This window comes from Mobula birostris, chromosome 1 (genome assembly GCF_030028105.1).
Source record: "Mobula birostris isolate sMobBir1 chromosome 1, sMobBir1.hap1, whole genome shotgun sequence".
In the NCBI taxonomy this organism is placed as follows: Eukaryota; Metazoa; Chordata; class Chondrichthyes; order Myliobatiformes; family Myliobatidae; genus Mobula; species Mobula birostris.
This window is the reverse complement of record NC_092370.1, coordinates 81,654,687-81,680,937: the sequence shown is the minus strand read 5'-3', so window position 1 is coordinate 81,680,937 and position 26,251 is coordinate 81,654,687. Positions and strand designations below refer to the sequence as shown.

General features: G+C 40.2%; 1 protein-coding gene across 15 annotated transcripts in view; it reads right to left on the bottom strand.

The window, feature by feature from the left end:
• Positions 1–26,251, bottom strand: part of LOC140197714 (intermembrane lipid transfer protein VPS13B-like) — a 1,066,299-nt gene that overhangs the window by 896,774 nt on the left and 143,274 nt on the right. For all 15 annotated transcript variants that reach the window (XR_011886009.1, XM_072258131.1, XM_072258103.1 and 12 more), the window contains exon 8: positions 6,531–6,805. Coding sequence is in view for 14 of the 15 variants with exons in the window: in XM_072258131.1 (XP_072114232.1) it covers positions 6,531–6,805 (275 nt within the window). In the remaining variant the exon portion in view is untranslated. The remainder of the gene's footprint in view (positions 1–6,530; positions 6,806–26,251) is intronic.

The following is a 26,251-nucleotide window of genomic DNA, read 5'->3' as shown; positions in this document are numbered from 1 at the left end:
TGGTCTGAGGGATTATTAATAACACATATAAAAGGAACAGAAAATGTGATGGCTGACTGTCTGCCAGGTGTTGACAACTTCAAACTCGCTGTATTAGCCAAATAGCTAATAAAGATGTATATTTGTGTGTGTATCAAATAATGTATTCACGTTTGTAATTTTTACCCCCAGGTAAAAATCCTTAAAGGGGGGAAGTGTGACAAGAATACACATAGATTAAGATGTAGCTGTCCTGTGCTGGCACCAGTGGGATCAGCAGTTGGTCTGCCACCTATCTTCAGGAGAGAGAGAGAGATAAGGAAAACAATGGAGCAGCATTTGGAGATGTTAATGAAGGAAGGAGAGCTGGCAAGAGCGGCTCCCCCTTTGAACCCTGAACTGTTTGAAGTGATAGACAGGCGATACCCCAGCAGGGGGATAAAAAGTGACAGGTTCGCCAAGGCAACACACACACGACACCCGAGGTAACGAGACCCTGGAAGCGGTGCGCCCCTCACAAGTCGGTGGGAAGTACCGGGCCATAACCGCACAGGGTGGAAAGGCACGATCGGCGGGAACCTGGTGTGTGTCCACCCTTGCCTGGGTGCCAGGTTCAGCGCCGGGAAACGATCGTATCTGGAAACGGAGAAGTCACGGTCGGTGACCTCAGATGACATCACAAAGGACTCGCCCAAAAGCTGACTGCGAAGGTCTGTCTGGAAACCTTGAATATTCATTCGTTTTGCTTTCTCTCTCTCCTCCCCCCCCCCACTGTCCATCGCCACGGCAGCGATTACTGCGAACTGAACTGAACTAAATTGAACTGAGCTTTGCGTCACTTTGAAACTGGTCATTTACCCCTAGACAACGACAGAGCTTGATTGATCCTGTTATCTTAATTCTGTGTACATGTGTGTTTATCATTGCTGAACTGTTGCATTCATTATCCTTTTGATTAGAGTACTGTGTTGCTTGTTTCTTTAATAAAACTTTCTTAGTTCTAGTAATCCAGACTCCAACTGAGTGATCCATTTCTGCTGGTTTGGCAACCCAGTTACGGGGTACGTAACAATACCGTAGCTCCAACATTATTACACTGATTATACTTCTGAAGCACATTATTGGCAAAAAGATGTCATCCTAGGGGTATGAACACTATTCCAAGGCATCCTTCCTTTACATTATAACAAGAACTTTATAACAGTTTCATAGAGAATATTTTGAGGACCTTTACGTTATGTTTCTAATCCACTACATTGTTTTCACATCATAAGTTCAAAATCAAGCAAGCAAAAAGATAATGGAATTCTAAAAGAAAATTGTATTCACTGGAAACTTCATTTATTTATTTCTTTTGCAATTTGTTTATTCATTCGTTAGAGCCCCACTGTCTCAGCAACCCTACAACCTGGATTAACCCTAACCTTTTTGTAAGACAATTTATAATGAACAATTAACCTGCCTGGTACATCTTTTGGCTGTGAAAGGAAATCAGCGCACTCAGAAAACTCACACATTCCAAGGGTGGGACATACAGAGACTCCTTATAGACAGCACGGGAACTGAACCCTGAACTCCGGAACACCCTGAGCTGTAATCGTGTTGCAATAACTGCTACACTACCGTGGCACCCGTGGTAAAACGGTTTTAAAAACATCACACCAGAAACAGGCCTACAATACCAGCCATCACCCCTGATTTATAACCACTGGTTGTTTTTACTAACTGCAGACTTCAGAAAAAGATTTAAAAATTACAAAGGGCCTACAATTTATTGTCAGTCAATAAATTGGAAGCAAAACAAAGCAAAGTATACGTCTGGACACCAAAAATGCTGATTGTGCAAAGACAATCTACTCATAAAACAAAGTCTGTCTAAACATGGGAGAAACAAAAATTCTTTCCAAATGAGAAAGGAGACAATATTTTTGGGTAATATCACCAGATAAATGCAGTGAGCAAGGAATGGTTACTTTGAAACTGTGTATAAGAAATAAATCTGCCATTTGTAGCAAAGCAGCAGCAGGATTTGATTGGTAGGGGAATTATCCAATCACTATCGCACTGACCAGGTACAGTGCTGTCACAAGAAACGGGCCAAAAATTAAAGGCTTTGAATGCACAGACCACGACAAGTACAATTTTAAATGTTTTCAAGGTATTCCTCTTTTAAATTTCTTGAGAAATTAATTATTCTCACCCAAAGTAATCAGAAAATGATTCAAAAACATTTTAAAGACAAGGAAGCCTGCAGATGCTGGAAATCTTAAGCAGCACACATAAATGCTATCGGAACTCAGCAAGGGCAAGCAAGGAATAAACAGTTGACATTTCAGGCCAAGACCCCTTAAGAACTGGAAGGGAAAGGCCACTTGAATATGCACTTCTAACATTTAAAATATTGTTACAAAAGGAATGGTAACAATAGCTTCACCTTTGCTGTAAGGTACTTCATGAGAATGCTACCATATTAGCTACAGAAGGAGATATATAGAAGGCAGATGACCAAGTATGTTCAGTGATGGATCTAAGGAAAAGTAAGAGGTGAACAGGGAGAAAGGTTTCAATATGAAATTACAAAGGTCAGAGATCTGTCTGTTAAAAATAATAACATTAATTTGGAGCAATCAAATGCAAGTATGATACTAAATTAGCAGATATCTAAAAAGAATTTAAATTGAGATAGATTATAGAGATATAGACAGACTATAGCAGGATAGGAATGCAAACACGAGGAAATCTGCAGATGCTGGAATTTCAAGCAACACACATACAAGTTGTTGATGAACGCAGCAGGCCAGGCAGCATCTCTAGAAAGAGGTACAGTCGACGTTTTGGGCCGAGACCCTTCGTCAGGACTAACCGAAAGAAGAGCTAGTAAGAGATTTGAAAGTGGGAGGGGGAGGGGGAGATCCAAAATGATAGGAGAAGACAGGAGGGGGAGGGATGGAGCCAAGAGCTGGACAGGTGATTGGCAAAAGGGATATGAGAGGATCATGGGACAAGAGGCCCAGGGAGAAAGACAAGGGGGGGGGGACCCAGAGGATGGACAAGGGGTATAGTGAGAGGGACAGAGGGAGAAAAAGGAGAGAGAGAAAAAGAATGTGTGTATATAAATAAATAATGGATGGGGACAAGGGGGAGGGGGGGCATTAGCAGAAGTTAAAGTCGTCAATGTTCATGCCATCAGGTTGGAGGCTGCCCAGACGGAATATAAGGTGTTGTTCCTCCAACCTGAGTGTGGCTTCATCTTTACAGTAGAGGGGGCCGTGGATAGACATATCAGAATGGGAATGGGACATGGAATTAAAATGTGTGGCCACTGGGAGATCCTGCTTTCTCTGGCAGACAGAGCGTAGATGTTCAGTAAAACGATCTCCCAGTCTGCGTCGGGTCTCGCCAATATATAGAAGGCCACATCGGGAGCACTGGACGCAGTATATCACCCCAGCCGACTCACAAGTGAAGTGTCGCCTCACCTGGAAGGACTGTCATAGGTTTTAGTTGCAAAGCTTTCTTTCTTTCTTTCTTTCTGTCAATAGCAAAACTGTTCATTTTTCATATTGTCTGTCTCTAATATTGACTCAGTTCTTTTTGCTATCAGTACAGCCTGGTCAACAGGACATGTCCTACGGCCTTGCCATTAGCAACACATAATAAGAATCAGATTTAGGTTTAATATCACCAGCACATGTTGTGAAATTTGTTACCTTTGCAGCAGCAGTACAATGCAATACATGACAACACAGAAAAACTAAGTAAATCAATTACAGTATAATTGATTTGTATATTATACTGTATACTTTGTATACAGTATATTTTTAAATATATATATTTATTTATTTTTAAAATTTAAATTGTCCAAAAACAGAAAAAATGAAAAAGTGAGATAGTGTTCATGGGTTCGATGTCAGATGGCAGAGGGGAAGATGCTGCTTCCGAATCAGTGAGTTTGTGTCTTCAGGCTTCTGTACCTCCTGCCTGACGGTAGCAATGAGAAGACAGCATGTCCTGGGTTATGGGGTCCCTAATAATGGACACTGCCTTTGTGGGTCACTGCTTCTTGAGGATGTCTTGGATACGATGGAGGTTAGTACCCAGGATGGAGCTGACTAATTTTACAACTTTCTGTAGCTTCTCTCGATCCTGTGCAGTAGCGCCCCTCCCAATGATGAAACTTCTCAGAATGCTCTCCACGGTACATCTGTAGAAGTTTGAGTGTTTTAGGTGACAAACCAAATCTCCTCAAACTCCTAACGAAGTATAGCCGCTACCTTGCCTTCTTTATAGCTGCATTGATATGTTGAGACCAAGTTAAATCCTCAGAGATCCTGACACCCAGGAATTTGAAATTGGTCACTCTCTCCCTTTCTGATCTCTCTATGAGGATTGGTTCATGTTCCCTTGTCCTACACTTTTGAAGTCCACAATCAGCTCTTTGGTCTTACTGATGCTGACTGCAAGGTTGCTGCTGCGACACCACTCATCTAGCTGGCATATCTTGCTGTTGTACGCCCTCTCGTCTCCATCTGAGATTCTGCCAACAATGGTGGTGTCATTAGCAAACTTATAGATGGCATCTGAGCTATGCCTAGCCACACAGTCATGGGTATATAGAGAGTAGAGCAGTGGGCTAAGCACACACCCCTGAGGTGCGCCAGTGTCGATCGTCAGCGAGGAGAATATGTTATTACCAATCCATACAGATTGTGTCTTCCAGTTAGGAACTCAAGGATCCAAATACAGAGGGAGGTACAGAGGCCCAAGTTCCATAGCGGATCGATCGGGACTTTAGGTATGATGGTGTAAAATGCTGAGCTGTAGTCAATGAACAGTATGCAGACATAGGTGTTTGTATTATCCAGGTGACCTAACGCCACGTGAAGTGCCATTGAGGTTGTGTCTGTTGTCGGCCTCTTGTGGCAATAGGCAAATTACAGTGGGTCCAGGTCCTTGCTGAGGCTGGAGTTTAGTCTAGTCATGACCAACCTCTCAAAGCATTTTATCACTATAGATATGAGTGCTACTGGACAATAGTCATTGAGGCAGCTCACGCTACTGTTCTTGGGCACTGATATAATTGCTGCCCTTTTTGACGCAGCTGGGAACTTCCAAACGTAGCAGTGAGAGGTTGAAAATGTCCTTGATATACCTGCCAGTTGGTTAGCACAATTTTGCAGAGGCTTACCAGGTAACTCCATTGGGGTCTGCCACCTTGTGAGGGTTCACCCTCCTGAAAGACAGCCTGACATTGGCCTCTAAGAAAGAGTTCACGGGGTCACTGTGTGCAGCGAGGATCTTCACAGCAGTAGTTATAGTCTCCCTTTCAAACCGGGCATAGAAGGGCATAGAAGCTTGTCTGGTAGTGAAGCATCTCTGCCATTCATGATATTGGGTTTCATTTTGTAGGAAGTAATGCAAATAAAGGAGGCATAATCTAAATGTAACTGCCACATGAACTCCTTTAGATTCATCCCAGCAAAAGGTATTTCTACAACAGAAAACTGACTTGTTTTTTCTCTTTCCAAGTTCTGACAAAGCTATTACACTTTTCGACAAAAGCAGCCTAACTTGCTGAGTTTCCTAAGTGTTCTGTTTTTGTTATGCTTCATCAATATTTTCACTAATCAACTGCATGAACACCAAATCAAATTATTAACTATATTTTAAAATACAAAATGCTTTTGACTTTTGATTAATGCATGTCTGCAAAGAATTTGCAAAATAATTAAATGAGCATCTATTCCCTAAGCCTCCCCAAAAACACAGCCATTATAACTCCTTTTTCCCTCTGCAGGTTTAGTTAGTTTTCCGCACTGAACTCTAATAACATAGGCAAGTGCCTGATGCCGATTTAATACCAATGTCGTTCTACATACACTACACAAATGATCCAAGGACAGTTGGTTTTAACCAATCTTAAGTATTTGACCTGGTAGTCTTCTATATGCATATAAATTTCAATGGAAAAAGTACACAATTTTTTTTAAAATCAATACTAAAGATCAGAGACCAATTTTCACACGATTATACTGACCTGGTGAGTATGGTCAGCTTATGGTTTTGATTTCAGAATTTCAGTACATTGCTTTAAATGCAGGGGAACAGGAGTTGTGAATAATGTGAATGCCTTGATTTAGTTCGTCAGCAATTACTTATACTTAGCGTATTGTACCTACTTTCCGTTGAACTGATATTGAGCCAAAGGAAGAAAGATGAGACCACGTAGATATTGGTTTTAAGGAATGTCAACAGGAAGAAAGGAGAAGCAATTCTGAAGCTGAAGACCTTGCTGCCAACCGTGATATGAAAAAAAAAGGAGTGAGAAGTTTGGTGGTTCTTCAGAAGATTATCACCCTAGCTTAAAGGACTTCAACAGGCTACAGCATTACACTTCTAAATATAATATTAATGCCTAATGTAAAACACTTCTAAATATAATATTAATGCCTAATGTAAAGCAATCGCAATTTCCATCTATATTAGCATATCTAATTACTGGAGGTCACCTATGTCAAATAGTTGTCTACTACTGCCCGGTTCTCACAAACCTTAAAAGTGACAGTTGCTTTGGTGCAATAGAATCCAACAGAGACCACTGGATCCTTGGGAGGCAATGATCTCAGATGATTTACTTTAATGCCATTTTCGTCGACTTCATGGTTCCCATCACCCTCATCAGAATAACTGACCAGTGCAGGAACAAGGGACCACGCCCAAGACACCCATCCTTGATCATCATCTTGATGCTGCAAAAACTGTTGAACATCAGCATTCTGGTACAGGGTTCCATGTTGCCCTTGAATCCCTGCTTCAGATTCACCACCTGGAGAGACACAGATACATAGTGAAATTTAATGCTGTGACAAAACACTTCAACTGGACAGCTTCATCAACCAATAACATTAACTTGGTTTTACTCACTCCATAAATGCTGTCGATTCCAGCACTCCTTTTTGATTCAAATTTGCAGGCAACGAGAACTTTAGTTTCTTTTCTTGTTTTAAATGAGTGCACCAAAATATTTAAGTTGCTGGGACAAACACTAACATGAACATTCCCTGTCCAACTTACTCCCAACAATTTAAATTAGATTTATATTCTCATTATTCTAGTTCAAGTAAATGATTATTGACTCAAAAAAGTATTTCTTCCTCCACAACTGCTGTCTGACTCACCGAGTGTTTTTTTTTGTTTCAGTTTCACATTCCAGCATTTGCGTGGTTTTTTGCTTCAATTACTAAGGAAGCAGCACTAGACTATAAAGTAAAAAGGAAAAAAGCATCCTCATGAGGTTAGATGTTGGGAAAGTGGAAAAGGACTGAAAGTTGTATTCTGAGAAGTTTAGAATCCAACATACGCAGGGCAGAATGGTTTTTTACAGCACTGGCAGCGCACAGTATTCCTGTTGATTTCTGGAAATACAAATCCTTGACCAACTAAAGCCATCCCAAGGAAAAGAGATATCATCAAGAGAGGGATATCATCCTCTTTCTGTATGACCAGCAATTATGTTCATCCCTAATCCCATGCAGTGCCATTTACATTCTTTACCATCAGCACTAATCTCATTATCACTGACTTCACATTCTATTTCACTCAAAACCATGACAGATCACGTTTCCAATTCTTCAAATCAACAGATTGAAAAAAAAGATGCACATTCTCTGTAGATGTTCTTGATGTATATTAATATTGCAAAAGATTAAAATTAATTTATTAATGCACTCCAAGTGAGCCTGCCAATTTATAATATTTAATAAAGATGAATTTCCATTAACAAAAAATATCACTTATCAAATGCTTGAATTTCAGCAAAGTTTCCAACGTTTCACATTTTTAAAATCCTTAAGGCTCACAAGTGGCTCAGTAGAAGAAATTTTTAACATAATATAAATCAAAATAAAGAGGTAATAGACTGAAAAATAAATCTATTCTTGGTAACAGCTCTTGGCTGTCAACAAAGAAAGCAGAGCCATGAAGCGTGAGTAATCACATGTGACTGAACAGGAACAGCTTAGAACAGAAAACAGTTCTTGAACAACTGAAGTCACCAATGCACTCAAACTTTAGAACTCAATCTCCAATATCTTTCAAAAACTTTTGAATAAAACAAAATAAATTCTCAAACTGATTATAGGATGTTACAATACATCTTCTGTCACTCAATGTTGAGGCACTAACTTCATGCCAAAGAAACAATATTTTCAAGTTGCCTGGATAAATGCAGCTCTAAAATTGTTCGATATCAACCACATCCAGGACAAAGCAGCTGCTTGAACGACAGATACCCCATTCATTATTCTAAATACTCATTCACCTCCATCTCAAGTCCAGCCAAGTCAAGTCACTTTTTATTGTCATTTCGACCATAACTGCTGGTACAGTACACAATAAAAACAAGACAACGTTTTTCAGGACCATGGTGCTACATGAAACAATACAAAAACTACACTGAACTACGTAAAAACCAACACAAAAACTACACTAGACTACAGACCTAATCAGGACTGCATAAAGTGCACAAAACAGTGCAGGCATTACAATAAATAATAAACAAGACAATAGGCACAGTAGAGGGCAGTAGGTTGGTGTCAGTCAAGGCTCTGGGTATTGACAAGTCTGATGGCTTGGGGGAAGAAACTGTGACATAGTCTGGTCGCGAAAGCCTGAATACTTTGGTGCCTTTTGCCAGATGGCAGGAGGGAGAAGAGTTTGTATGAGGGGTGCATGGGGTCCTTCATAATGCTGTTTGCTTTACAGATGCAGCGTGTGGTGTAAATGTCTGTGATGGCAGGAAGAGAGACCCCGATGATCTTCTCAGCTGACCTCACTATCCGCTGCAGGGTCTTGCGATCCGAGGTGGTGCAATTTCCAAACCAGGCAGTGATGCAGTTGCTCAGGATGCTCTCAATACAACCTCTGTAGAATGTGGTGAGGATGAGGGGTGGGAGATGGACTTTTCACAGCCTTCGCAGAAAGTAGAGACGCTATTGGGCTTTCTTGGCTATGAAGCTGGTGTTGAGGGACCAGGTGAGATTCTCCACCAAGGTGAACACCAAGAAGTTTGGTGCTCTTAACGGTCTCTACGGAGGAGTTGTCTAATACAATGTGGGAGCGATGTGTGTGTTACCTCCTAAATATCCTGCAATGAGGCATTATGACAGCATCTGCCAAACCCACATTCACTAACAACAAGGGTAACAACATCAGGCATACAAGATCATAAGAATGCAAGAACATAAGGAAAAGGAAGAAAAGTCAGCCACATTGCATGTAGTACAAAGGGTTCATATACAGGTGGAGCAATCTGGAAGTCAAATAGAAAATTACATGCACAAAATGCTGGAGTATTTAGGTCAGGCAGCATATATGGAGAGGAATAAAGATTCGAGTTTTGGGCCAAGACCCTTCATCAAGACTGGAAAAGAAGCCAGAATAAGATGGTGGGGTGAGGGAAAGGTGTACAAGCTGGAAAGTTTATAGTTGAAGCCAGATGAGAGGGAAGACAGGTGGGTAGGGGAAAGGGAAGGAAGAGGGGGACCAAAAGAAGATAGGCAGATGAGAAGAAGAGAAGGGGTAAGAAGAGAGTCAGAATGAGGAATGGAAAAGGTGAGAAGGAAGAGAAATTACCAGAAACTGGAGAAACCGATGTTCATGTCGTTAGATGGAGGTTACCCACACAGAATTGCTCCTCCAAATTGAGGGTGGCCTCATCATGGCATAGATGAGAATAGAAATATTCTGAATAGGAATGGGAGTAGAATTAAACTGGTTGGCCACTGGGAAATCTTCTCTGTTGCAGATGGCGCAAAAGTGCTCAAGAAAGCAGTTGCCCAATCTATGAAAGGTATCATCGATGTAGAGCAGAACGCATTGGAAACACTGGATACAGCAGATTACCCCAACAGACTTGCAGGTGAAGTGTTGCCTCACCTAGAAGGACTGTTTGGTGAGGAAAGAGGTGAATGGGCAGGTGTAACACTTGTACCACCTTCAGGGATGAATGCTAGCATTCAAAATGAGGATGATAAAAGAATGCAAGATTTAAATTTATAGTATTTTAATGAGACTAACGAAAGAACTCCAAATAATTTTGGCCAACATATTTAGGAAGGGGTATATTTGCACTGGAGGCAATGCAGAGAAGATCAGCTAGTTTGAATCTTAAAATGAAAAGGTTGATATACAGGTTATACCTACACTCAGACTACAGTACAAGGAGAATGACAATATTAAACATACAATGTTCTGAGAGGATGAACAGATGGATATCAAGCTTTCCCTTGAAGGGATTTCTCAAACTAAGGGACATAATTTCAGAAATATGAGTTACTATTCAGGCAGGTGATGAGGTGGATTTAGATTTTTCTCTGCGGATCCTGATTCCCTGAAATTTGAAATTCAGAGACTGAGGGTAGGTTGGGGGCTTGTGATTTGTGCACAGTATCCCAACACTGTCAGACAGGCAGGAAAATTAATCTGAGGCAATTCATTTTCTCAACAACTCCAAAAATTTATGACTCTTCATCTCAATCTTAAATGGGTGATTCCGTACTCTGAAACTATACCACCTAATCTGGATTCCCCTGGATTTCCAATCCATTTGTTTACCTTCAACAAATTTACTTGATTCCTTCACCTAAATCAAAATCAGAAACAGGTTTAATATCATCGGCACAAGTTGTGAAATTTGTTAACTTAATGGCAGCAGTACAATGCAATACATTATAATATAAAATAAATAAACAGATATGTATTAAATAGTTAAATTAAAAATTGTGCAAAAACAGAAATAAAAATAAGGTAATGTTCATGGGCTCAACGTCTATTTAGGAATCAGATAATAGAGGGAAAGACGCTGTTCCTGAATCGCTGAGTATGTGTCTTCAGGCCTCAATGAGATAACAATGAGATAAGGGCATGTCCTGCGTTATAGGGATCCTTAATAATAGATGCTGCCTTTCTGAGGGACTGCTCCTTGAAGATGTCTTGGATACCACGGAGGCCAGTACCCAAGATGGAGCTGTGTAATTTTACAACTTTTTTTAGTTTCTTTCAATCCTGTGCAGTAGCCCCACCACCCCTCCCCACCCCCTTCCATACAGTGATGCAGATTATCAAAGTGCTCTCCATGGTGCATCTGTAAAAGCTTTTGACTGCTTTAGGTGACAAACCAAATCTCCTCAAACTCCTAATAAAATACAGTCACTGCCTTGCCTTCTTTATAGTTGTATAGATATGTTGGGACCAGGTTAGATCTTCAGAGATCTTGACATCCTGGAACTTGAAATTGCTCACTGCTTCCACTTCTGATCCCTTAAACAGGATTGGTTTGTGTTGCTTTGTCCTACTCTTTCTGAAGTCCACAATCAGCTCTTTGGTCTGGCTGATGTTGAGTGCAAGGTTGTTGCTCAACAAGCTGGTATATCTCACAGCTGTACACCCTTTTGTCTCCATCTGAGATTCTGCCAACAACGGTTGTATCATCAGCAAATTTTCGATAGCATTTGATCTATGTCTTGCCACATAGTCATGGGTACAGAGGGAGGTTCCAAACTTTTTATGCATTGACCAATACTGTCAAGCAAGGGGTTTGTGGACCCCAGGCTGGGAACCCTTGAACTAAATCATGAATGCATGGCATATGTTTAAGAATCTAACACTGATTCCTGTGGCACTCTCATTAATTCAATCCCAACTCCGTTTTCCATCAGCTTTACATTCTTCTATCTATGCTATATAGTGTCACCAATACCTTGGTAACACTATATTAGTTCTTATCTTGGAGTGTAATTGTTTGTGTGCCTTACTGACTGCCTTCTAGATAACTGAATATACCACCTTCGCTGGTCCCCGGTATTTCTTCCTCCACTCATTACATCCACAGTACCAACCACAAGTTCTCCTCTGGATCATACATCATTCTAACTTGTAAAGGTGCCCCCATTCCTTCACTGGCATTGAGCCTAAATCCACAAGTGTTCTATCCAACACCATGGAAGATCAGCAGAAGGATCAAAGTAAACAGCAGCAATATGATAACATTGCATATTTTGATAATAAATTTACTTTGAACTTAACTGTGGGAAATACAAGCTACTCCTGCAAGCCCATATTCTATGATTAAATGGTGAGATTTTACAATCTATTGCAGGTGTTCTATATACATAACTGCGAAGAAATTTGCACCTTTTCATTCTTTCTAATTTTAGTTACTGTTGAGATTTAGAAAAAGTTTCTTTTACATTTACTGTCTCTATTGCCTCCCTTTGTTAATTCTCATTTTCCTTTCCTTCTCTTGATTAAAGTATTTGCCTTCAGATCAAAATAAGTATCTTTGTGCCTCAGCAAAAAAATTTCTATCTCATCGGTTGAAAAGAAACACTGACCTTGGTCCCTGGTACAGGTCCTAATTCCTTTTCAGAAAATACTGGGGTTGCTTCCAAACTTCAATGACCTGACGTGAACACAGCCCAGCACATCACAAAAACCAATCTTCCATCCTTGGACTCACCTTACACTGCATGCTGTCGGATCAGTGCTGCAGGATAATCAAGGACACGACCCACCCAGCCAACACACTTTTTGTCCCTCTTCCCTCCGGGAGAAGGCTCAGGAGCTTGAAGACTCGTATGGCCAGATTTGGGAACAGCTTCTTTCCAACTGTGATAAGACTGCTGAACGGATCCTGACCCAGATCAGGGCCGTACCCTCCAAATATCCGGACCTGCCTCTCGTTTTTTTTTTGCACTACCTTACTTTCCATTTTCTATTTTCTATTTATGATTTATAATTTAAATTTTTAATATTTAGTATTGATTTGTACTCCAGGGAGCGCAAAGCGCAGAATCAAATATCGCTGTGATGATTGTACACTCTAGTATCAATTGTTTGGCAACAATAAAGTATAAAGTACTGCATAAGATCTAACTATGGCGAATTGTAAGTCTTACTAAAGATGAACGTTATATGTTCATTGCTTACAACAAAATGCAGATTAATGGCTGAGTAAACAACACTGCATGACTTTTAATTACTGGTAGATAAGTATAAATGAAACTTAGCAGTACAGTTAGACAACTTCAACAAATAGGCACAGTAATCCATCCTGTGTTCCTCAATTATTGACACTACCAGTACTGAAAAGTCTAACATTTATATTTTTCTCTTTTTAATGGTCTTCACTTAACTTATCTGTCACCATGACAGATTTGAACAAATTCCCAAAACAATTGACTAATCCTTCCCCCCTCCAACCCCCACAAAGTTTACAATTGCCAAAGAAAATGAGAACCATACTTTATAAAATGGGTCTAACCACAGGAGATTTCATACAAGTATCTTACTCCCAGGTTAAGTGAGAGAATAGTGGCAGATTCCTAGATGTGGTCAATTAGTATTTGGCAGAAATACACACATCTACAAATGAACGGCCATTAAGTAAACGTTCCTAAGGTGGCATAAACCAAAACTGGTCCTATGATTAACATTTACTGTATTCCCTATACCCTCCATTGACCAAGTTTTTGCCACTTTGGGACAGAAATATATTGATTCGTTCATATGTTTATGAAGCATATGCAAGACATATTCCACCATGACATGTTTTATACTTGAAAGACGGAAATAAACATAAGTTCAGAGGAATTGTTTAGCCATCACAAAACCAAGATATCACCCATTAATTTTGTTTCTCTTTGAAATTAATATTTGCATCCAAATTATTTAAATCTTTTATCGTTACAAAATAATGTTTTGAATTGAACAAACTTCACAACACATGGCAGTGATATTAAACCTGATTCTGAATTTACAATCTAATAACCAGTTTTTCAAGATGGAATTATAATGTGTTTCTTTCAACAATAGTGCAGAAACAGTGAAAAACTAACTGCTGGAGAACCTCAGTGGGTCGGGCAGCATCTGTGGAGGGAAATAGCCTGACCCACTGAATTCTGCCAGCTGGTCATATTCTTTGCTCAAGATATCAGCAACTAAAGTCTCCTGTGTCTCCTGAAGAAACAGTAGCTCTTAATGAAGGAAAAATCATAAATTCATAATCCCCAAAGACATTCCCCAAAACTTTGTCATTCTTGCAAACAATTTTGTCAAAACAGGGCAAGTTCCAAAGAGGAAAATCAAGCATCATTAAAGGGACTTAAAAGCAGGATATCGTGCTCCCAGCGACCAATCTCATGCCCCCAGAGTGCACACAAAATTTTGTAAATTTTCATCAAAAAAATTGTATCAGTACAAATTTATAGACAGAAAATCATGCTGTGATGACTATAAATTTGTTTTGATAGAAATAATGCTAGTAATAATATATTAATCATGTATTTAGAAATTCAATAAATTACATAACTAATTCCACATATGCTTTCTTAGTACATCAATACAGTTGTAAAATTTTAACTGTATTTACATACTCAAAATACCATCTGTATTCTCTATAGAAAAAGAAAATTCAATTATCAATAATATGCATTTGAAAGGCGCCACTGGTTAGCGAGTATATATAGAAAGAGCAACATGCATACTAAACTGCACATCCGCACGCACGCACACACATACAGACACACACGTGCGCACACAAAATCAGAATCAGGTTTAATAGCATATGACATATGTCGGGAAATGTGTTGTTTTGCAGCAACAGTACATTGCAACACATAATAATAAACACTATAAGTTATAATAAGTAGAAACATTTGAAAATTATCAAGTAAGTAGTGCAAAAAGAGAGGAAAAAATACAGGGGTAGTGTTCATGGGTTCATTCGCCATTCAAGAATCTAATGGCAGAGGGGAAGAAGCTGTTTCTGAAACATTGAATGTGTGCTTTCAGGTTCCTGTAGCAACTCCTTGATGGTAGCAATGAGACAAGGGCATGCTTGGGTGATATGGGTCCTGAATGATGGATGCCGCCTTTTTCAGGCATCACGTTTTGAAGGTGTCCTGGAGGCTGGAGAAGCTAGTGTCCATGATGGAGCTGGCGCGTGTGCACACACACACACACAAAATACTGTGGAAGTAGAGGTTGCTAATTCTCAAGGGAAGATAACAAGCATGTACAAATGATAATCATAGCAAAGGTAGATATGGCAAAGTTAGCCAAAAAGTGAAGTTGAAGTTAATGGGAGCTTGCACTTAAGTCTACCGTTGAACAAAATCAACATGTGAAATCTGCAGTTAAGATATAAGAAGTCTTTCACATATGAGCCTACACAGCAGAAAATGGAAGATATAACCCACAATGGATAGTACAGTTAATACTTAGAATATGGCTAAAATATTCAAACATAAAAAATAACCAGTATGGGCAAGTGGTAAGGATATTGTTCACAATGACAGCGTGAATCAAACAAGGAATTCCCAGAAATAATTCTTGTTCAAAATAAAAATCCTGCACAAATGAAAGACTACACATGGAATATAGAACAGTAGAGCACTGTATGGGCTCTTCAGCCCACGATGTTTTGCCTCCCTTTTAATCTACTCCAAGAACAATCTAATCTTTTGTCCTACACAGCTAATAACCCTCCATTTTTCTTACATCTTTATGCTTAAAAATTTAAGAGTATCTTAAGTGTCCTTAATGTATCAGTCTCTCACATCACCCCTGGCAGTTTGTTCCAGGCACCTACCACTCTGTGTAAAAAACCTGCCTCTGACATCTCCCCAGAACTTTCCTCAACTCACCTTAAAAAGATGTCCTCTGGTATTAGTCATTCCAACTCTGGGAAAAAGGTGCTGGCTATCCACTTTATCTATGCCTCTTATCATCTTATAAACCTTTATAAAGTCACCTCAATTTCTCACTCCTTGGAGAAAAGCATTTGTTCAATCTTTCTTCATAATGCATCTGTTCCAAAAGCAGAAGTCAACAGCTATGCTGCTTAAAAGCAGTTCCTAACAATTAACAATGTTCAAAATGGCTGTCGAACACTATCAATGCAACACTAGGAAACAACCACAAAACAACCAAGGGAGGGGAAGAGAGGTGGGGATGAGGGAGGGTGAGAGAGGGAGGGTGAGAGAGGGAGGGTGAGAGAGGGAGGGTGAGAGAGGGAGGGTGAGAGAGGGAGGGTGAGAGAGGGAAATAAACTCAACTTTGCAAAATACCAAAACAAATGAACTGTAAAACTCCCTAGAACATGGAAAAGAATTACATTATTTTGGCATATTTCACAATCTTTAACAGTAGACAAATGAAACTTAAAGCAGATTCTGAAAGATCCCTCCTGTGGAGATAGACATAGCCACACACTGGATACAGAGTACAAAGAATAGGAATAGGCCCTTCAGCCCACGATGTCTGTGTCAACTATGAAGAACAAAGGTGAAGTTACTGAGGGAATTACCTGGAGCCAAGTTTAAATTCCACTATGGCCAATGTGCAACTTAAACACTGTTAATAATCTGGAACTTAATGAAAAATCACAGCAAACCTAATTAACTCATATTTTCCAAGTAATTCAGTACAGTAACATCTTCATCAGTTTCTCTAGTAACAGTGGAATTTAGGAAGAATATTTTATTGGGCCAAATTAAGATTCCATGACGGAGCAGAACCAGAACTGTACAAGCTGAAAATACATTGATTCCCAAGAAATAGTTCAGAAAAATTCATTAAAAGCTATGATAATTTACAATCATATACCCTTAAAAGTGTAATGGCATTCACTTGTTACATTCCATTGATTTATTATTAAAATCCATCTATTTCACTAATGTTATTCAGGAAGGGGAAACTCAAAGTTCAAAGTACATTTGTTATGAAAGTACATATATGCCACCATATAAAACCCTGAAATTTGTTTTCGTACAGGCATACTCAGGGCACGGTTGTCAGATGTATTCATTCTTTCATTCTCTCATTCTCTCATTCTCTCTCTCTCAGACACACACACACCCACCCACACCCACCCTGCAAAAACTAATTTCAGGGAGGCAGCACTACCATTTGAGGCCCCCACAACCCCATATTCCCTCCTCCCCCACCCCCGGTCAACCTCCAAGGGTGTATATAATACTTCATTTTGTGAGTTTGTCTAATCTGTAAACAAATTGGGTATATGCAGAAAATGTGACATTAAAATATGTACTTACATTATATTATGTGATCATATTTACTCTATTACAACTTTAAGCAAGTCTGCAGGGAGTTTGGCCTCATCACATGGGACATCAAGAGTGTAGCTCCTTAGCAGCCAGCCAGCTAGTTTAAATAACGTTAGCTATGCTAATTAATGAATGACACCTGTTAAACTCACCTCAACAAGTCTTTTACATTTTAACCCACCGTGGGCAATAGAAAAGTCACTGTTGCAGACAGTGCAGCGAGCAACACTGTCATTACTTTTGAGGTCGACTGTAAAGCCCACCCACAGAGAAAACTGATAAGTCTACTTAGCAGGGGTCCCCAACCTTTTTTGCACTGCAGACTGGTTTAATATTGACAATATCCTTGCGGACCGGCCGACCAGGGTTGGGGGGAGGTGGTGGAGTGTATTAATCATGACTAGAATATAGGTGATAAGTCAATTATGTCACTTATAAGTGGCTAATACACTCAATTTCGTTTCTAAAAGGGTTTATCTAACAAATTTAATATTAAACACACAGCTCATATTTTCCTCCGCCATCCGAAGGTAGAGCGTTCCTATGAAACGGTTCGTAAGCCGAAATGTCATAAAGCGAAGAAGCAATTACCATTTATTTATATGGGAAAATTTTGTGAGCATTCGCAGACACAAAAATAACCTACCAAATCATGCCAAATAACACATAAAATCTAAAATAACAGTAACATATAGTAAAAGCAGGAATGATATGATAAATACACAGCCTATATAAAGTAGAAATACTTTTCCACAATCATTACTAAACTGTTCTCCGGAGCGAAAATCTCACGCAAGCGCCGTCAGCAGAAAATCTCACACAAGTGCTGTTGGCAAAAACACTCTCTCCAGTAACCTTTAAGCTATGAAGCTGCCAAATCATACCAAATAACACGTAAAAATACACAGCCGATATAAAGTAGAAATAATGTATGTACAGTGTAGTATCACTTATCGGAATTGGTTCAGCGCCGAGCACACTGATGATGGTGTGTTAGACTGAGTCGTCGCAGGTTGGGTGGTGCAGTGTCCCCCCACCCTCCAGGCCGCTGAGCAATACATTGCCACGAAGAACACAGGGGTCCAGCGGTAGCCGGGAGGTACACAGCACATCTTTAAGAAAAAAGCCAAAACAAACATGCTAATTAATTAGGTGCTGCCCGTAATTGACGGCCCAGATCAGTGCTGATTTCTGATTGCGTCGTCTCTGATCTGGGCCGATAATTACTGGTGGCACCTAATTAATTAGCATGTTTGTTTTGGCTTTTTTCTTAAAGATGTGCTGTGTGCCTCCCAGCTACCTTTGCATTCTCCGCGAATCGGTATCTGTCCATGGCCTGGGGGTTGGGGTGGTGGGACACTGGGGTGTCATCTCGTCACCTATTTCCATTAGAGAAGGAGGGTGAGGGGGGGAGGGAGAGGGAGAAACTCTTGATTCTCGATTCCGGGAACTGGAAATAAATGACTGCAACATCGAAACAATGAGCTGTTGTTTCTCCCCTTGCTGTGGCAGGAGCAATATCCCTCTTGTTAGTGAGAGGGAGGGCCCGTTGAGATGTCGAAGTTGGGATGTACAGTAGTTTTTAATGGTCTATAGATCAAGGTCTCTGGGGGGTTTGTTATTGCTTGGTGTGGGGTGGGGGGCTGATGCTTCTTTGCTGGAGCAAATAGGGAGAGGGGAAACTTAATACTTTACTGTGCATGGGAGGGGGCAGGGGTCTGTGGGTTTCTTACATTTTTTCTGTCATTTATTGCTTGGATTTTTTTTCTCTGTTTCATGGATGCCTGCAAAGAGCTTGGATTTCAGGTTCTATACCATACACATTCTCTGACTTTAAACTGAACCATGGAACGACTGATAACATGTAACACCCTGGGAAAGGTTTCACTGCTAATGTAATGGTCTTTCTGCAGAAGCAGTGTTTAGATTATGGTTAGAGATAACAGGTGCTTTGGAATGTGAGCCGTCCAATGAAGAGAATGCCGTGTGCCTCACACAGGGGTGATCTGGGTCTTTGCTCAGCGGGAGATGAAGGGAGAAGACGCCAGAGTGGAGAGGTCGTAGCACTCCAGCCAGAGCAGTGCCATAATCCGACAAAGGCTGGGGAGATCGAAGGAGGATCGGCGAAGGGGAAACTACGAGCTCCAACTTGTGCACATTAGACTGTTTCATTAAAATGATGCCCTCTTCTTTTTTTGCTTTTTCTTTACTAACCCTTTAGTCAAATTAAGAGCTATAAAGCTAAATCATTTACTTGTGTATGGTGTACAGTCTGTTAGTTCATGGTACTGATTTGTAACAGGGTAACAAATCACATAGCATCCACCCAAACAAGGGGTTTCAAGTGAGCTTACATCTCAATCTCACACATTCGGCAGGACCAAAGATTTTCTTCCCTGGACTTAAGCAGCCGACAGAACCTGAGTGTTTCAATTGTGGGGGTATCGTCCAGGATCGATTTCGTTGGATGCTGTGTGACTGCCCTGAGCACTGACCCTCTGGGTTGTGTGTTTAAGTCTGTGCTAAACTATTGTCCGGTAAAGTGATTATGACACGTGGGTATGGATGCTGCCGGGGTTGAGTGGTGGTGTGAATCCACTGGGTTACTGGTAATGAATGCGATCGTGTTGAGTGGGGTAGATATTCATACTTCTGATGAGTTGTTAATTCCACTTTTAAGTACTATTAAAGCCATAGGAAAGGTTACAATTGTGGGGCAGAGATTTGATAAGATGGCAGGCAAAGACTTTCTTTTAGTTCTGACTAGTGCTGACATAACGGCAGTGGAACTGCTTAGTACTATTGGGGCCCTAGGAGAGGGGGTGCTACGGACTGTCCATACTTTCTGGGAGGAGAAGAGTATAGAGGAGCGGTCCAAATCACAAATTGAGTTTCCTGTAGCTGGAGGGTGAGAATTCAAAGACAGGGTTCTCTTGGTTCTGCGGAGCGAGGAGAAAGAGTGGTCTGATTTGGAAAGTCTAATGAGTCCCCCAGTGAAGAGTAAAAATTCTGAGTTAGTATCAGCCCTTACCTCTCTGGCAAATAAATGGAAAAATGCCCAGGTTCAAAGTCCCAACTGTTATAGGCTCTGCCTGTTCTCAGGAACGAAGCCCACCCCTAAAGGGGAAGAGGAGAATGAGATTTGGGCAGAGCAGACCTCTCAGTTGTTAGATGAGTGGTAGTGCTCTGATGACGTAAAACGATAGTGACTGGCTGAGAGTTTGAGGGAGTGGGCTGCTGACGTAGTGAGAGCTGTTAAGGCGCAGAACCCCCCCCCCCCCCGCCACTTCTGTGGCCTACATGCGAGCACTAGAAAAGGTATTTTATGTGACGGGAAGCCCAATGGAGCTCATGACGGGGTTTCAGAACATGTGTCAGGAGAAGGGGGAAAAGCTTTCTGCCTGCATCTTTTGCCTAGAGAGGCAGTTAAATTGCTTACAGCACAGAGGAGCCAATCAGACGGCTGAGGTGGATCAGTTAAGAATGGGCTTTTTTTTACCATGCCCATGGTCTGCTCTTCATCAAATTATGGTATTGCTTTGCACTGTTGTAACTATATGTTATAATTATGTGGTTTTTGTCAGTTTTTCAGTCTTGATTTGTCTTGTGTTTCTGTGATATCATTCTGGAGTAACATTGTATCATTCCTTAATGCATGTATTACTAAATGACAGTAAAAGAAGACTGCGTGTCCTCATAATCTCAATAGCAAAAGGCGCCCAGTCCTAGAACCTGATCGCTTGGGGTCTCCAACTGTCTCATAAGACGTGCCCCCCCCTTGTTTGTTGTACCTCAAAGAGGTGTCATTAATCATTGGGGACCCTCTTCTCATTACTGCCATCATCGTACTGTGACTTCACTCAAAGTTTTAAAAACAGATTCTTCCGCACCTCCATCAAATTTCTAAATGGTCCATGAACCCTCACTATTTTGCTATCTTTTTGCACAACTAATTTATTTTCATATACTTCTTAGTGTAACTCATAGCATTTTTAATTTATTGCACAATACTACTACCACAAAATAACAAATTTCATTACATAAATCAATGATATAAGCCTGATTCTGATTCTGTTTGGATTGTTCATGTCTACATTTTTCATGATATTTCCAGAGACAATAATTGTCACACATATTGCGAGTTGTGCATCTCTTGGTAAATTTTACATACCTATCAACTCTCCAGTGAAGTTAAAATTATCTATGCTTTATTTGCCACAGTTTAAGACAGACAGCCAAGGTTGTCTTTATTTAGTGCCTTTCACAACTTCAAGGCATCCCAAATAATTTCAAAAAGGATTAAGCATTTTTGAACCATGGGCACTGGGAATATAACAATTTCTGTCCAACAAAGTCCCAGAAAAATCAATGTGACAATAATTGGTATTGTCTAAGTTATATTGATAGGGGGATAAATGTTGACCAGGGCAAGAGGGGTTCAACTTCAAATCTAAAAGTAGTTGCACAATATATACCAGACATCTGCTACCATTCAATGGGAAGAATAATAAAAAAAAAATTAGAGGCTGGATGTTATGAATAATGAGGTGCCCAGATTGTCATGTCCAAATTCATTAGAAAGCTCTAAAGATGTGGAGTCTAAGTAGCAGACACTTTTGAGTTTCCAAAACAGACCAACATTACAGTAGCACAAAATTAGAAGCTAGAAAGCAATGTAAGCTTTATCCATCGCCATAAAAGGTGTAATTTTTCACCACTCAAGGTGAAGATTGACTAACTTTCCAAGCGATCATCTAAAATCTAAGGCAATCTAAGGCAATTGAAGCATGGCAAATCGTCTGTAAACTGCATAGTGTTCAGAGAAATGAGAACTATTAAATTGCAAAGGAACATATGCATCTGCTTTCCTTGGATTTGGAAGTAAAATTTACAAACAGTATTTTGGACAATTTAATATTCCACAATGGAGTAAATCTGAAATTGTACAAACTGAAAACACATCAATTCCTATGAAAATGCCAAAATATGAACATCACAAAACTCATCCATGATTAAGATGGGATAATGTCATCCATATTTGCTACTACAAGAGCACTCAATTCATTAACTATGAAATGATCTGTTATCATCTTTACTGACTAAAATTATTTGGGATTAATAATATAGATAAGCTGGAAGTGTGCAGAATGTTTTAGCAAAATAAACCTCTCAAGACCAACTCTTTAAATAAAAGATTCAGTTTCAATGACGACAAACTGGAAAGGGCAAATTAATCAAAGAAAGCTGATGAAGTATAAATTTAGTTCAATAAAATATGTAAGGAAATACAAAAATGACTTTTGAATTGGAATTAAGAGAAATGTGAAGTCCTGCACACGGCCAGAGGAGAGGACGCCAGACGCAAGATGGGGAGCAGAATATTTTATGGTGCTAACTTCCAAATTACTGAAAAATTGATGATAATAGTGACAGAGATGTACTTATACTACAACATTTGTAACCAAACCAAAACAGCAACTAAGCCATATGGTCACTTACTAAAACACTCTGTCTAGTAAGGTGTGCTTTGGTTAGACTGTAAATAGACTTTGTACACTGACCTGGCAAGCAGGTCATGAAGAAGACAGTAAAACGCTGAAGACAGTGCAGAAAAGAACATCAAGATTGACTCTCGGTGTCAAAGGTATGTGGAAGTTGATGAGAAACTTGTGTTTATCTGTATTGTTGAAGTTTGCATAATAGGGAATGTAAACTTGGGAAACAAAACTAAGAAGAAAGATTACAGTAGTTTAAAGTAAATATTAGACTGATGTTATAGACAACAGACAATAGGTGCAGGAGTAGGCCATTCGGCCCTTCAAGCCAGCACTGCCATTCACTGTGATCATGGCTGAATACCCACAATCAGTACCCCGTCCCTGCCTTCTCCCCATATCCCTTGACTCCGCATCATTAAGAGCTCTATCTAACTCTTTCTTGAAAGCATCCAGAGAATTGGCTTCCACTGCCTACTGAGGCAGAGCATTCCACAGATCCACAACTCTCTGGGTGAAAAAGTTTTTCCTCAACTCCGTTCTAAATGGCCTACCCCTTATTCTCAAATTGTGGCCTCTGATTCTGGACTCCCCCAACATCGGGAACATGTTTCCTGCCTCGAGCATATCCAATCCCTTAATAATTTTATATGTTTCAACCACATCCCCTCTCATCCTTCTAAATTCCAGTGTATACAAGCCCAATCTTTCAACATATGACAGTCTCGTCATCCCAGGAATTAACCTCGTGAACCTACGCTGCACTCCCTCAATAGCAAGAATGTCCTTCCTCAAATTTGGAGACCAAAACTGTACACAATACTCCAGGTGTGGTCTCATCAGGGCCCTGTACAACTGCAGAAGGACTTCTTTGCTCCCATACTCAACTCCCCTTGTTATGAAGGCTAACATGCCATTAGCTTTCTTCACTGCCTGCTGTACCTGCATGCTTACTTTCAGTGACTGATGAACAAGGACACCTAGATCTTGTTGTACTTCCCCTTTTCCTAACATGACACCATTCAAATAGTAATCTGCCTTCCTGTTCTTGCCAGCAAAGTGGATATCCTCACATTTATCCACATTAAACTTCATCTGCCATACATCTGCCCACTCACCCAACCTGTCCAAGTCATCCTGCATTATCTCAACATCCTCTGCACATTTCACACTGCCACCCAGCTTTGTGTCATCTGCAAATTTGCTAATGTTACTTTTAATCCCGTCATCTAAATCATTAACGTATATTGTAAATAGCTGTGGTCCCAGCACCGAGCCTTGCGGTACCCCACTAGTCACCGCCTGCCATTCTGAAAGGGACCTGTTAATCCCTACTTTTTGTTTCTTGTCTGCCAACCAATTTTCTATCCATGTCAGTACCCTACCCCCAATATCATGTGTTCTAATTTTGCCCACTGATCTCCTACGTGGGACCTTATCAAAGGCTTTCTGAAAGTCCAGGTACACTACATCTACTTGGCTCTCCCTTGTCTATTTGCATAGTTATGTCCTCAAAAAATACCAGAAGATTAGTCAAGCATGATCTCCCCTTCGTAAGTCCATGCTGACTCGGACCAATCCTGTTACTGCTATCTAAATGTGCCGCTATTTCATCCTTTATAATTGACTCCAGCATCTTCCCCACCACTGAGGTCAGGCTAACTGGTCTATAATTCCCTGTTTTCTCTCTCCCTCCTTTTTTAAAAAGTGGGATAACATTAGCTACCCTCCAGTCCTCAGGAACTGATCCTGAATCTACAGAACATTGGAAAATAATTACCAATGTGTCCACAATTCCAGAGCCACCTCCTTAAGTACCCTAGGGTGCAGACCATCAGGCCCTGGGGATTTATCAGCCTTCAGTCCCATCAGTCTATCCAACACCATTTTCTGCCTAATGTGAATCTCCTTCAGTTCCTCTGGCCACCATTACATCTGGGAGATTGTTTGTGTCTTCCCTAGTGAAGACAGAACCAAAGTACCTGTTCAACTCGTCTGCCATTTCCTTGTTCCCCATAATAAATTCATCCGTTTCTGTCTTCAAGGGCCCAACTTTGGTTTTAACTAATTTTTTCCTCTTCACATACCTAAAGAAGCTTTTACTATCCTCCTTTATATTCTTGGCTAGCTTGCCTTCGTATCTCATCTTTTCTCCCCGTATTGCCTCTTTAGTTATCCTCTGTTGCTCTTTAAAAGTTTCACAATCCTCTAGCTTCCTGCTCGTCTTTGCTATGTTATATTTCTCTTTTATTTTTATACTGTCCTTGACTTCCCTTGTCAACCACGGTCGCCCCTTACTCCCCTTAGAATCTTTCTTCCTCTTTGGAATGAACTGATCCTGCATCTTCTGTATTATTCCCAGACATTGTTCCACTGTCATCCCTGCTTGGGCATCTTTCCAGTCAACTTTGGCCAGCTCCTCCCTTATGGCTCCATAGTCCCCTTTGTTCAACTGCAATACTGACACTTCCGATTTTCCCTTCTCCCTCTCAAATTGTAGATTAAAACATCATATTATGGTCACTACCTCCTAATGGCTCCTTTACCTCGAGTTCCCTTATCAAATCCGGTTCACCACACAACACTAAATCCAGAATTGCCTTCTCCCTGGTAGGTTCCAGTACAAGCTGTTCTAAGAATCCATCTCGCAGGCACTCCACAAACTCCCTTTCTTGGGGTCTAGTACCAACCTGATTTTCCCAGTCTACCTGCATGTTAAAATCCCCCATAAAAATCGTAGCATTACCTTTGTGACATGCCAATTTTAACTCTTGATTCAACTTGCACCCTATATCCAGGCTACTGTTTGGGGGCCTGTAGATAACTCCCATTAGTTAACTCCCATAACTCCCATGTTGAAAGGGTTAAGGCACAAGGAGCAACAAATGCACAGAATGTATTGAGAAGAATATACTGTACTATAATATAATACATACTATACTATAATATACTAAAGCACTATTATGAAATAATTTGATTAAATGGGAAAACTTGAGAATTCCTCTGTATATACAAAACAGAATGACCTAGTTTGTAGCCTTCAGATCTGCCCGATGAATCTATCATCTAGTATGAATGACAAACTTAGTTCACATAAATTATTTTGCAAAATGCCATTAACATTTTTGTATGATAGAAACAACCTACCAACATTGATCAACTGAACTGAAACTTTGCATTGAACAAACTTAACTTTTTCTCAAAGTTAATAGCTTTTCAATAACTGTCATTTCTAAAGAATTTCAGAATACATTGTCCAGCAGATGCAGTACATCCTTTCTCTCTCATTTCACCAACCCACCCCCACTACTGCCTGCCAATTAAATAATTGCTGCCTGCTTGAAACACTTTCCAGCATGAAGGTCAGCTGTGAAACAATTCTGCTCTGTCTTGACTTTTTTCACAGATCAATCCTAATATAGAACTGATTTCTACCTCAAAAAATGTATATATTTAACCACTTCCACATCACTAACTACTTTGGCCCATGAGTAATAAGCAAATCAACTATTCTGCAAAGAAATTTCCTTTGAAAACTTCCTGTACCTCCATGTAAAAAAACTCCCCCATACCAATTCTCAGAAAACTTCTGTAAGCAGTTCCCCATAGCTTCCATGTAACAATATCATCAAATTACAAAACAATGCTTTT